Below are 13,718 nucleotides of genomic sequence, written 5' to 3'. Positions count from 1 at the left end.
ATACACCTAAGGTGGTGGGTTCGAATCCAGCCTGAGCCCGCCAAAAACAACAATGGCGGCTGCAACCAAAAAATAGCCAGGTATTGTGGTAGGTGCCTGTGGTCCTAGCTACTTGGGAGGCAGAGGCAGGAAACTCACTTGAGCCTAGGAGTTGGAGGTTGCTGTGAACTGTGATGACACAGCACTCTACTCAGGGGGACAGCTTGAGGCTATGTCTCAAAAAAAAAAAAAGAAAAAAGAAAAGAAAATGATATTCCAAAGATAGGAATTTAGATTCATAAACATAATAATGATGAGAAATGGGAAGATAGAGGATAATTCTTTTTGGTAGAGTTGCATCACAGTCCACAACAATCTCAAACTCAAACTCTTGGGCTCAAGCAATTCTTTTGCCTCAGTCTTCCAAGTAGCTGGGACTACAGGCACCCATCACAATGCCTGGCTATTTTTTTTTTTGAGACAGAGCCTCAAGCTGTCCCCCTGAGTAGAATGCTGTGACATACAGCTCACAGCAACCTCCAACTCCTGGGCTCAAGCGAGTCTCCTGCCTCCGCCTCCCAAGTAGCTGGGACCATAGGCGCCTGCCACAATGCCGGGCTATTTTTTGGTTGCAGCCGTCATTGTTGTTTGGCGGGCCTGGGCTGGATTCGAACCCACCGCCTTAGGTGTATGTGGCTGGCACCTTAGCCACTTGAGCCACAGGCGCCAAGCCACCTGGCTATTTTTAATTTTAATTTTAAACAGGGGCTCACTCTTGCTCAGGCTGGTCTTGAAGTCCTGAGTTCCAGTGATCTACCAGCCTCTGCCTCCCGGAGTGCTCCGTGTGCCACTGCACCTGGCCAAGAGATACTGCCCCTGACCAGGAGGTAACTCTTTGAGGTGCCAAAAGTGGATTCTTCCTACTTAAAAGCAAATGAAATTTAAAATGCATGAACTAATAAGGTATTATAACTAGATAAGGGATTATTTGCTTTTTAAAAAATATATCACAAAACTTCTTAAATAATTTTTTCCAAGTATATGGTTCCTTTGCCTAAATTTGGAGCTTTATGTAATTTTTCAGAAATAAATCAACTATTGTCAAACATATTTTGTCTCTTTAATGAAATGATGAAAGATAAAAGAATATAAACATTTCAAATAGCAAACCTTACCTAAAACATATAGACATAACTTCTTGGCCTCTGGCTAAGATCAAGTATAAAACATTTAGAAGATTTTTTTTTCTGACTTATAAAGTAATCTACAGAAATGGAAAAGGAAACATATTAGTGCTTCCAAATTAGGTTTAAAGGATTTTGCCAATATAGATCTATGGAAAATAATACTCCCACCAAATTGTCAAGATATCTTTTCCTTTTTTTTTGATCTGTTGATATTATGATTGATTTTTGAATGTTAAACCAACACTGCATCCCAAGATAAACCCCACTTGGTCACAGAATATTATCATTTTATATACTAATTTTCAAAAATGAATTTTTGCATTTATATTCATGAAGGACATTGGCATGAGATTTTCTCTTCTTGTCTGACTGGGTTTGGTATCAAAATATGTTGCCATAATAGAAGAATTTGGGAAATATTTCCTCATTTTCAACTTCTAGAAGGGTTTCTATAAAATTGGCATTATTTCTTCCTTAACTATTTGGTAGAATTTATCAATGAAGCAATTTGGGCCTGCATATGTTATGAATTATAAATTTAAGTTTTAGTCTGCTGTTATTAAATAAACTATAATTAAATTACATAATAATTTTCTATGGGCTTGGCACCTATAGTTCAGTGGCTAGGGTGCCAGCCACATACACCAGAGCTGGCGGGTTCGAATGCAGCCTGGGTTCGAACAATAATGACGACTACAACTGAAAATAGCTGAGTGTTATGGCGGGGGGAGGCATGTAGTCCCAGCTACTTGGGAGTCTGAGGCAACAGAATCACTTAAGCCCAAGAGTTTGAGGCTGCTGTGAGCTGTGACGCCATAGCACTCTACCAAGGGCAACATAGTAAGACTCTGTCTCAAAAATGACAATAACAATTGTCTATGATTCAGGTTATCTATTTCTTCTTGAGACTACTCTGTTAGTTTTGGTTGGTAATTCAAAGAATTTATCCATTTAATCTAAGTTCGCAAATATATTGGCATAAGGTTATTTATAATATTATCTTGTTCATATACCGTAATAGTTATCCCTTGAATAGGTGCAAATCAGTGGATTTTAGTATATACTCTTTCGTGCAATTATTACCATCATCTAATTTTAAGAGATTTTATTACTCCAAAAAGAAACCTTGAACTCATTAGTAGTCTCATCCTATTGCTCCTCTTCATAGTGCTTTGCCACCACGTATCTACTTTCTGTCTCTCTGAATTTCCTTATTCTGGACATTTCGTATAAATATAATCATACCGTACGTGGCCTTTTGTGTCTGGCTTCTTTCCCTTAAGCATAATGTTTTGATGATTCATTCATTTTGTACCGTGTATCAGTACATTCTTCTTTATGGCTGAATAACATTCTATTGTTGGGATCTACATATTTTATTTATCCACAGGGTGGCACCTGTGGCTCAAGGAGTAGGGCGCTGGCCCCATATACCAGAGGTGGTGGGTTCAAACCCAGCCCCAGCCAAAAATTGCAAAAGAAAAAAATAAATTAAAAAACAATTTATCCATTCATTAGTTGAAGGACATTTCGGTTGTTTCTATCTTTTGCTTTTTGTGATTATTGCTACTATAAACATTTATGTGTAAGTTTTTGTTGGAGCACTTGTATTTTATCTTATTTTGTTTCCATTTCATTTCGTTTATTTTATTTATTTTTATTTTTATTTTTTGAGACAGAGTCTTACTCTGATGCCCCACGCTAGAGTGTCATGGTTGCAGCCTAATTCACAGCACCCTCAAACTCCTGGGCTCAAGGGATCCTCCTGCCTCAGCCTCCCAAGTAGCTCAGACTACAGGTGCCTGCCATAATGCCTGGCTAATTTTTGTGTTTTCAGTAGAGGTGGACTCTCACTCCTGCTCAGGCTGGTTGTGAACTCCTGAGCTCAAGGGATCCTGCCACTCCCAGAGTATCTAACCCTGAGCACCTGTTTTTAATTCTTTGAGGTGTACACCTAGGGGTGGAATTGCTAGATCATGTGGTAATTCTGTGTTTAACTTGTTGACGAACTGCCAGACTATTTTCCACAGCAGCTGCATAGTTTTACATTCCCATTAACAGTGCACAAGGACGCCAGTTTCTCCACATCCTCCCTAATACTTTCTGGGTTTTTTTTTTTCTTTTATTAAAGGCCTCCTAGTAGGGGGCTTTCTAAAAGTCACAGCCTAAAACTGATCTAAACTTATTGTAGCCATCCTAGTATGAGGGCTATAATAAAAGAAAAATAGATAAAATAGTGTATCACTCTGGCTATTATTAGCCATTTTATCACACTTGGAAAATGGTAGGGACCCAACTCATTATTTTGAAAATTGTTAAATAAAGGGGGAAATCAAGCATTTATCATGCCTTTCCTATAAGAACTGCTGTTTGAGGCCAAGAATGGTGGCTGCTCATCCCTGTGATCCTAGCACTTTGTCTTTTTTTTTTAATCTGGAAGGATTTGGAGATCCTAGCACTTTGGAAAAATAAGGTGGGAGGATTGTTTGAGGCCAATTTGAGACTAACCTGGACAGCATAGCAAGACTCCATCTCTATAAAAAAATAGTTGGGTATGATGGCATGCACCTGCAGAGTCCCAGATACTTGGGAGGCTGAGGTGGGAGGATTGCTTGAGACCATGTGGTCAAGGTTACAGTGAGCTATGCTATTCCATCCTGGATGACAGAGTGAGACTCTGTATCAAGAAAAAAATTAAAACTAAAAAAAAGAACTGTACTTTGGGGCATCCAAATAGTTGATAACAAGACATTTCACTTTATAGACGTATTTAAGCTAATGTGAGGCCAAGGAATTATATAATTAGATTATCACCATTGAGGAATATTAGTCTGGTGACCTCAAAACTATAGGAAGGAAAGTGTGGCTAGAATTTGGAAGTAATCCGTGTAAAGGACAATGACTAACGTTATACCATGAAGGATTTGAGTGTAAATAGAAAGGAATTCATTGGTCATTTTGGCGCTAAAACATATTAGGTATCTACCCACTGGTATGGTTCCAAACAGTATCGAGAAACCATTTTTCATGAATTCTTGTGGTTTGCCTGTCCTATTTGTTGCTATTGTTACATGGCAGAAACCTTGAACTAGAAGACAGTAGAGCATGTTCTCTTAATGGCTTTTATCCTTTGGCTTGCTTTGCAAGCCATTTCAACAGGCTGCTGCCTCAGTTGTTCTACTTGTCCCTTATTGTCATGTATTTTAAAAAAGGGAAGCCAGGCCTGCCCAGTATGAGAAGAATAGAGTGGGGAGGTGCCAATAAAAGATTCCTGCTATTTTCCAGGCATGGTGGTCACACCTGTAATCCTAGCACTCTGGGAGGTCAAGACAGGTGGATTGCTTGAACTCAGGAGTTTGAGACCAGCCTGAGCAAGAGCAAGACCCCATCTCTACTAAAACTAGAAAAACTGACCAGGCTGTGACAGATGCCTGTAGTCCTAACTACTTAGGAGGCTGAGGCAGGAGGATCGCTTGAGCCCAAGAGTTTGAGGTTGCTGTGAGCAATGATGATGCCACAGTACTCTACCTAGGGGAACAGAGGAAGACTCTATCATGAAAGAAAAAAAAGATTCTTGCAGTCTAGGAATAATTTTACTGTTTTATTCCAGCTTCCTGTTTCCTGTAAAGCCAGATTTCTCCATTCTTCCCAGAATAATTTTCCAAGCCTTGTCCTTATCTTTCGTGAGCTCCTTTCTGCTCATTTTTCTGGGCAAGAAGATTTCCAGTCTTCATAACTACAGAGTCAGTTCCAACCAGGTAAAAAGACTATTATTTCCTCTGGCCCTTAAACCGTGTTTGTTCTCTAATCTGAGCCTCCTGCCAACATGAAGACTGCTTTCTTCTTTAATCAGAGAGTCACTTGGACTGTAATTTGAACTGTAATCAGAAAATGATTTTTGAGAGGTGAGGGATAGTTAACTTTGAAGCCACTTGAATTAAGATGGGTGTTATTCCCCTAGAACAGAAATGATGCAGCAAGGCAAGAAGATAACATGACATCACGTTGTTAATCTAGGAGAGTCCCACTTTTCTCAATTTTATCTTGCTTTCTACCAAGTCCTTATACTTGGTCAAGGAGTATACCGTATACCAAGGCACAATAAGAAATGCTGTGGACTATCCTGTATAAAACCCTACCTACTAAAATAATTGAGTTGGCCTTAAAGAAAAAGAAATAGTCCTTGGTTTTTGTTTTTATGTTTTTTAAGGGAAATCTCCAGCTACCCTGAGTTTAGCTTTTTCCCTAGAAATATGGAAGCAATAGGTGTCCCAGTTTGACCTTTAGGATAGCAGAGAAGGAAGAGCAAAGAAGAACACTGTGCCATTCTAAGTCCTTGTGATCATGGGAAAGAGAAGAAAAAGGCAAGAGACTTCATTTTCTCACCTTGAAAAGGTATGTTTCTTGTGATCATTAGCTGAAATGAAGATTCAATTTAATTTAGAAAATCAGATTTGCCATCCTTTTGTTCTTTCTAACAATATTTCTATCTGTTATTTGAAGAGATATAAACCCTATCTTCATACATAAGAAATAAACAGTAAACCTTTAGCTCAAAATCAAATCATCATTCTTCAAGAAAGAATGGTCCTAAAATACCTGCCGTTTCTTTACAGGATTTACTGACCATTGGACTTTGCAATGTTGCCAGTTCATTTTTCAGATCTTTTGTGTTTACTGGTGCTATTGCCAGGACTATTATCCAGGATAAAAGTGGAGGAAGACAACAGGTGTGTTGAAATAGAATTTGATCTCTAATGTAGAAAAGAAATTTGTGTCAATTATATGTATATTTGTTGAAGGGGATGATACAGGTTTAAACTTGTTACTGTTTTAATGATATGCTAGATGGGAAAGACTTCTTGGAAGAATTTGGATTCCATGCTTGCCTTAATTTTTGCTCAGATTTTGTTTTGAAAGTTACATATTAATGTGAAACTTAAAGTCATTTTCTATAGAAATAGAAACCTCTAGAGAGGTTTCCGTATATTAGCTCACAAAAGCCCATTTTCTATGTAATAACCTAAGGATAACAATATTTAAATTAAACTTATCACCGATTGACATTTTGTTTTCCCTCTGGAGAGCAGCATTCTCATACCTACTCCGGGAAAGCACTAATTCAACTCTTTCCACACTGGCAGCAAACTAAAAATTTTCCTGGTTTCCTCAAAGGGCATGACAAGGGGCTTTCAAAATAGAGAGTCAGGGCTTTGTCTATGAGAGCCTAGGGAATCTGTGGCTGTTCTACTTTTGTATAAGAGAAAATTATCTAGGTCAGACTCTCTTCAGGTATTCTGAATTGGTAACCTAAATGTTTAGGTGAGGGAAGGGGCAAGGGAGAATGGTAATAGAAAAGACTCAAAAGGCAAACTAATTGCAAGCATGAGTTTTATGATTCCAATGTTTATGAGTTTTGAACTAGCTAGACAAAAGTTACAACCTAGTAACATGAGAGGTGTCCCATCTGAGCTAGGCAGCATGATGAAATGTCAGAAAGCTATCACGACTGAAACTAGGGTAATCCTAGGGAGTGAATCAGGACTCAGGTGGCAGAGAAGCAGTGGCAGTGGTCAGAGACAAGCTTATGCTGCGGAAACATACTAAGAAGGTATAGCCGTGTTCAGAAACTGATGTGCCAGAAGGATGGACCCTAAATTTCAGTGGGGAAAGATAAAATGTCACAGTCCATGGGCAAATTTATGATGATGTATAAGATAAAAGCTAGTAAAAGTCAGAAAGATAAATAGGCAAGGGCAAGAGCACAGGTCTAGAGTAAGATTACATCATATCATTTTATCTGGACTGAGTCTTCTTGTCACAGAACTTCTTCCAGACACATTGTCCTTTTCCATTACTGCTTGACAAACAGAAGGAATTTGGGCTATGTTAAAAAGAAGGATGTTCTGTCTGGGTGCGGTGGCTCACACCTGTTATCCTAGCACTGTGGGAGGTTGAGGTGGGAACATTGTTTGTGTTCACTAAGGAGTTCAAGACTAGCCTGAGCAAGAGCAAGCCCCTTTCTCTACTAAAAAATAAAAAAACTAGCCAGGTGTTGTGTGCACCTGTAGTCCCAGCTACTCGAGAAGCTGAGGCAAGAGGACCACTTAAGCCCAAGAGTTTGAGATTGTTGCGAGCTATAATGATGCCCTGGTACTCTATCCATGCAACAGAGTGAAACTCTTGTCTCAAAAAAAAAAAAAAGGGAAAAAAAAGTAAAAGAAAAACAAGAAAAATGTTCTATACAAATATGCAGAAATTTGGAGCCAAAATGAGAGGGTTTTTGGCTGGGGGCAGTGGCTCTTGCCTATAATCCTAGCACTTTGGAAGGTTGAGGTGGGAACATTGTTTGAACTCAGAAGTTCAAGACCAGCCTGAACAGAAGCAAGACCCCATGTCTATAAAAAGTGGAGGGCAGTGCCTGTGGCTCAAGGAGTAGGGTGTCAGCCCCATATACTGGAGGTGGCAGGTTCAAACCTGGCCCTGGCCAAAAACTATAAAAAAAAAAAAGTACCATATATATAAAAAGTGGAAAAATTAACCAGGGGTGGTGGCATGCCCCGGTAGTCCCAGGTACTTAGGAGGGTGAGGCAGGAGGATTGCTTGAGCCCAGAAGTTTGAGGTTGCATTGACCTATGATGACCCTACTGCACTCTATCGCAGGCAAAAGAGTGAGACCCTCTCTCAAAAAAAAAAAAAAAGAAAAAGAAAAGAAAAGAAAGAAAGAAAGAAAAGAAAAAAAAATAGGGTTTTATGATAAGAAGAAATAGAAATGGCAATTCCAGAGATTCGTTCCACTAATTTTTTAAGACACGCTTTGTTTATTCAATATAAAAGCATAACATAAATTTGGGAGACAAAGGCCAGGTGCAGTGGCTCACAACTGTAATCCTAGCACTCTAGGAGGCACAGAGTAGAGACCAGCCTGAGTCAGAACAAAACCTCATCTCTAAAAATGGCCAGGCATTGTGGCGGGCACCTGTAGTCCCAGCTATTCAGGAGGCTGAAGCAACAGAATTGCTTCAGCCCAAGAGTTTGAGGTTGCTGTGAGCTGTGATGCCATAGCACTTTACCGAGGGCAACAAAGTGAGACTCTATCTAAAAAAAATAACAAAATAAAAATAAATAAATAAATTTGGGGGACAAGATGCACACAACTGGAAAAAACTAAATCAAAGTGCAAGGAAAACTAAGTGCAGAATGAGGGCAATAAACAAAAAGTGCTTTAAGTATTGCAAGGAGAATATGGAAGAAGTGGGACTTTCATGGAGTACCTAAAGGAGGTTAGGGCATGCATTGATGAAAGGAGAAAGAAAGGTTACAGTTCAACCTCAGAGCTGTTGTAAAGACAGGACTCCATCCTATGCATGCAATGTGGGCTGGAGGAAGAATAGCTTTGCCAATTGCACTCACTGATTCTGGGAACAGAAAAGCCAAATTTTGGGAGGGCCTCAGCAGATGATTGGATTTCTAATGTCTGAATATGCCCATTTTTAGCATTTTAGCCTGCTGGACAGAGAGTCTGTCTCAAAGGCAGCCTATGGCTCTCATTCTGTTTTTAGCTGCCATCTTGTTTACTTGTGCAGAACATTTCCCACCAGTAACACATCTCAATGAAGTGTAGTGGCCTGCCACAGGGAGGCATGACCATAGCGATGCTGGGTAGCCCTTCCCTGAAACCTTAATATGCTCAGTGCAAATCCCTGGCTTAACCAGAGAATGCTGCTGGCTCCTGGCCCTACATATTGCAGCTGCCCAGACTCTACTCTTGATTTTCCGATCTGGATTAGAAAAGGCCTCAGGGACTTATTCAGTCTTCTTTTTCTCATAGCAGTGGGATGTTCTCTGCACCCCTTTTCTCTGAGGCCTTTTTTATTCATTCTGTCTGACAGTACCCCCATTTCTTCAAAGATCCTTAGTACTATAGGAAAGAAAAGTAGGGGGCTGACTCTGAACCTCTCAAAAATGTCCAGCTACCAAGCATCATTTTATTTTTATTTTTTATCTGGTATAAGTATAAACTCTGTATCCATGTCTGGATTTCGCTTTAATTTTTCCTTGGCCAGAACTTATTTGTCTCCACTGGTCGCAGCAAAACCTACTCGCTCTTCTAGCTTCATGCTCAGCCTGAGGTGTAGGCAGATCTGGCTCATGGGTGGGGGAGGCTGCAAAGAGCCCTAGGCCTATGGCCAGTTGAATTGCCCCCCACTCCATCCTCCTTGTCTGCTTCAGATCATTATACTTCCCTGTTCTTCATGATTGATTCCTTTCCTTGTTCCCTGGACTGGACTTTTTGCCCAGGCTTCCAGAACTGCTTTAAAAATGGATTATTATAAAAGAGAGAAATTTGGTTGTGCTCCTTGAAGCAAATGAAGGCAGTGAAGACAGCCTGGGTTTTGGAGTCAGATGGTCAGGAGCTTTAAAATCTGACACGATGCTTCCTAGATGGGCGCGACCTTGGGCAAATGGGGATAAAACTAATCTTTTCATTGTGAGAATTAAATTAGACACTAATTGTGTCCACTACAGTGCCTGTTACTTAAGAGATGTTCAAAAATCATAGCTTTGACCCAAGGTCTCTAATTCCTGGCCTGGGGGGGGCATTCAACAATCTGCTATCTTACTTCATGGAACCCACTGCATATGGAGCAACCTGCATGTTGATAGTGGCTATAACTATGGGAACTCACATTGTTTTGAACCCTAGGAGAGAAGGCAGTCAATCTTTGTTTAAGAAATTGTGGAAAATAGCTAGTCATTGTGGCAGGCGCCTATAGCCCCAGCTACTTGGGAGGCTGAGGCAAGAGAATCTCCTGAGCCCAAGAGTTTGAGGTTGCTTTGAGCTGTGATGCCAAGGCACTCTACCTAGGAAGGGTGACAGCTTGAGATGCTGTCTCAAAAAAAAAGAAAGAAAGCTTGGAAAAGTAGATAGAATATCAGAGAAGAAAAGTAAAACATGCATGAGACACAGTTCTACAGTGCTCGCTGTTTTTAGACCCTGTTCAGGGCCTAAATCAGGAAGAGATCCTAGAGCCATCGGGCATGTCCCTGAGGGTGGTCCTGGGATCCCAAAGTCCACTCCTATGAATATGCAGCTGAGAGGGATACATAATTCTCACCAGGCCTGCACACCTCTCTGAGCAGCTAATTTTATGAGATTTGGTGTCTTAGTTTGTACCCATTTTAGTCTAGATTTTATATAACTTATTTTGCTGCCTGCTTATCTCTGTTTCCTTAAAAATAATCAGAAAAATTTTGAAGAAAAGACATGATGGGAAAGAAAAGGCCTGATATATTTTCTTGCACTGATCAAAGTAGTTTCTTTTCTATAGTGCCAGTGAAGACCAACTAAAGCTAGAGACATAAATTAGATCCAGCAACAGGCTGATATGTAAACTGGCTGGAGGGGCTTATGGGCTCAGTTACCTGCTTCAGATCCACAGTGTATGAAATGTTTGCAATCAAAACTTCGTAAGTTTCAGCTGGTGATCAATTCATTTCCTGAATCCTTCTCCCTGCATTACTCTCATGTGGTCCTGCTTTTCCATGTTAGGCCACTCACTTTAGGTATGAATCAGCTGGGATGGAGAAAGAAGGAAGAAGGACATTGATTGCATTGCACTTATTTTTAGCAACACATTCATATGGCAAATAGACATGAGTAATGATAGGGAATCCAGTAGGAAAGTATCTTTTCCCCACATAAAAAATAGAGAAAAGTTAAGAATCATTGCTGAGTGATCCTTTAGTAGACTAGATCTGAGCGACTCTTTCTAGTATGGGTCATTATTTCCTTTTTCCTTTCTTTTTTCTTTTTTTTTGAGACAGTCTCACTCTATCACCCTGGATAGAGTGCCATCATGTTATAGCTCGCAGAAACCTCAAACTCTCGGGCTCAAGCTATCCTCTTGCCTTAGCCTCCCAAGTAGCTACAGGACTACAGGCACCTGTCACAACACCTGACTATTTTTAGAGATGGGGGGTCTCACTCTTGCTCAGGTTGGTCTTGAACTCCTGAGCTCAGGCAATCCACCTGTCTCAGCCTCCCAGAGTGCTAGGATTACAGGCGTGAGCCACCACACCCAGCCCTTATATGCCATTATTTTCATTTTTGGTTATAGTAACCCAGCTCCTAATCCCCATGACACTGATTTATATTATTTTTATTAGTAGGAGCTTAAAAATGGAAATTTAACAATAGAGGATACAGTGAGTTCAAGACTATGTCCAGAGAGCCTTAGGCTTATAGAAGGAACCATGTTTCTTAGCTTTCCACTTTATTTGCCAAGTGAGAATCACTGCTTACCAAGTGACACTGAGCCCAGCTGGGATAGGATCCAGAGCTGCTATATACAGCCTTGACTCATGTTTGTGGCTTTTTTTTTTATTATTATTATGCTAAAGCATAGAGAAACTGAAGCAGAAAAATGAGATAGGATTATCATTGTATTTTTTTAAGATGAGAAGCATCACTGAAGCAGTTAAATGGATCATTATCCAAGCTCCAAACAGAAGGGTATGGAGTGGGCTATTTATATAGGAAGCAGGATGTTTGGGATTTTAGGGCTGTCAGTAAGGAGTCTACTAGGACTTTTTTAAATTGGGCAAAACAAGGTCAAAGTTAGGAGGGAATGCAAATCAGATTTTAGGAAACTTCAGATTCACAGCAGAGAGCTGTGGCAGTAAAGATTCAGATACCCAGGACAACATGGAGCCTTTCAGAGAGCATTGGTGCCTTCATTCAAGAAATATTTATTGAGTACCTAGTATATGTTTAGCACTCAATAAGACCTGAAAATGTTAGTTCAACAAAAATGCACTTATGCTGAAGCCAGCTCCTTTTAAGAAAAAATGACATGCATCTCATCAAGCAGAAGGCCTCAGTTGCAGACAGGGACCAGTATGTTCCTGATGGTTTCTCTCCAACCGGCTCTGTCTCCTCAGTTTGCATCTCTGGTAGGCTCAGGTCTGATGCTGCTCCTGATGGTGAAGACGGGACACTTCTTCTACCACCTGCCAAATGTAAGTAGGCCTGATCAAATAACTAAGTCAAGAAAGACCAAATATCCAGATTGCACCTTGCTGCAGCATCTCTGGGGAGGATGGCATTCAGCTAGTCGCCATGGTTGTTCCAACCTATCTTTAGTCTCTTCATTTAAAATAATAGTATCTACGTTACAGGATTGGGAGTTAAATAAGATAAGAGAGATATAAATGTGTATTTATATGTAAGATATATGTGTTCTTTTTAAATTAAAAAAAATACAGTTTCAATCAAAAGCCCTATATTTTAAACTATAATGTGTGGAGTGCCAGCAGGCACCTGTGAGTTCCTCTACATACTATTTTCTTAATTAACACCGCTTCACAGATATTGCTTTGATTATCTTTGAAACATGTGTAGATGCTATTATAACTAATATAATGCTTTTATTTAAAAATATTGAATTCAGGCTGGGCAATGTGGCTCGCACCTGTAATCCTAGCACTCTGGGAAGCCAGATTGCTTGAGTTGAGGAGTTTGAGACCAGCCTGAGTAAGAATGTGATCTTATCTCTACTAATAATGGAAAAACTAGCCCGGTGCCTGTGGCTCAAGTGGCTAAGGCGCCAGGCACATACACCTAAGGTGGCGGGTTCGAATCCAGCCCAGGCCCGCCAAACGACAGCTGCAACCAAAAAAAAAAAAAAAAATAGCCAGGCGTTGTGGCAGGTGCCTATGGTCCCAGCTACTTGGGAGGCTGAGGCAGGAGACTCGCTTGAGCCCAGGAGTTGGAGGTTGCTGTGAGCTGTGATGCCACAGCACTACCCAGGGGAACAGCTTGAGGCTCTGTCTCAAAAAAATAAAGAAAGAAAGAAAGAAAAATAAAAAAATAAATAAGCTGTGTTGAACATGCAAGCAATCCTCAGATTCCCAGCAGACGTCATCTCCAAAATTTGATTTATACAGCACTTTGGATGCTGTATCTCTAGGAATCTATTTTAGGAGGGCCACTTACTAATTTACTTTGAAAACTGGAATGTTTTCTTTATACCTAGAAGCAGCAGAATTTTAAAAATTTCAAACAAACAAAAACAATCAGAATTCACTGAAGGGTAATGATAAAAATTGGTTGCACTCCTTTATAAATGTGTTGGAGACAGAACAACCCTGGCTTTTTGGCTAGCCATTTTTTGTCTATGTTATAGGCTTCAGTTAGTATGTGTCTGGGTGAGCAGATGTGAATATAATCTGATCGATGGAATATCTGAATTACTATTATCAATAAGGGTCTATGAGTATTAGACTATAAACTGTGGATAGCTTATTGCAAAATCCTTATTAGAGTCATTAGAAAGGTATCCAGGCTAAGACCTCAACTAATTACAAGAGGACCAACATAAATTTTGAAAAACGTGATACAAAATAATATACTCAAGGGGAGGCACCTGTGGCTCAGTGGGTAGGGCACTGGGCCCATATACCGTGGGTAGTGGGTTCAAACTGGGCCCCAGCCAAACTGCAACAAAAAAATAGCCGGGCACTGTGGCAGATGCCTGCAGTCCCTGCTAC

At 40.2% G+C, this 13,718-nt stretch overlaps 1 protein-coding gene across 1 annotated transcript in view; it reads left to right on the top strand.

Annotated features, from left to right (window-relative positions):
* SLC26A8 (solute carrier family 26 member 8) overlaps nt 1–13,718 on the top strand; it is a 68,528-nt gene that overhangs the window by 29,966 nt on the left and 24,844 nt on the right. The window contains exons 8-10 of the mRNA XM_012804661.1: nt 4,777–4,924; nt 5,783–5,896; nt 12,111–12,188. Of these exons, the coding sequence (XP_012660115.1) occupies nt 4,777–4,924; nt 5,783–5,896; nt 12,111–12,188 (340 nt within the window). The remainder of the gene's footprint in view (nt 1–4,776; nt 4,925–5,782; nt 5,897–12,110; nt 12,189–13,718) is intronic.

This window comes from Otolemur garnettii, unplaced genomic scaffold (genome assembly GCF_000181295.1).
Source record: "Otolemur garnettii isolate 467f Iridium unplaced genomic scaffold, OtoGar3 scaffold00031, whole genome shotgun sequence".
Classification (NCBI taxonomy): Eukaryota; Metazoa; Chordata; class Mammalia; order Primates; family Galagidae; genus Otolemur; species Otolemur garnettii.
Note: the sequence above shows the minus strand (reverse complement) of the source record. Positions and strands in the feature narration are given on the sequence as shown.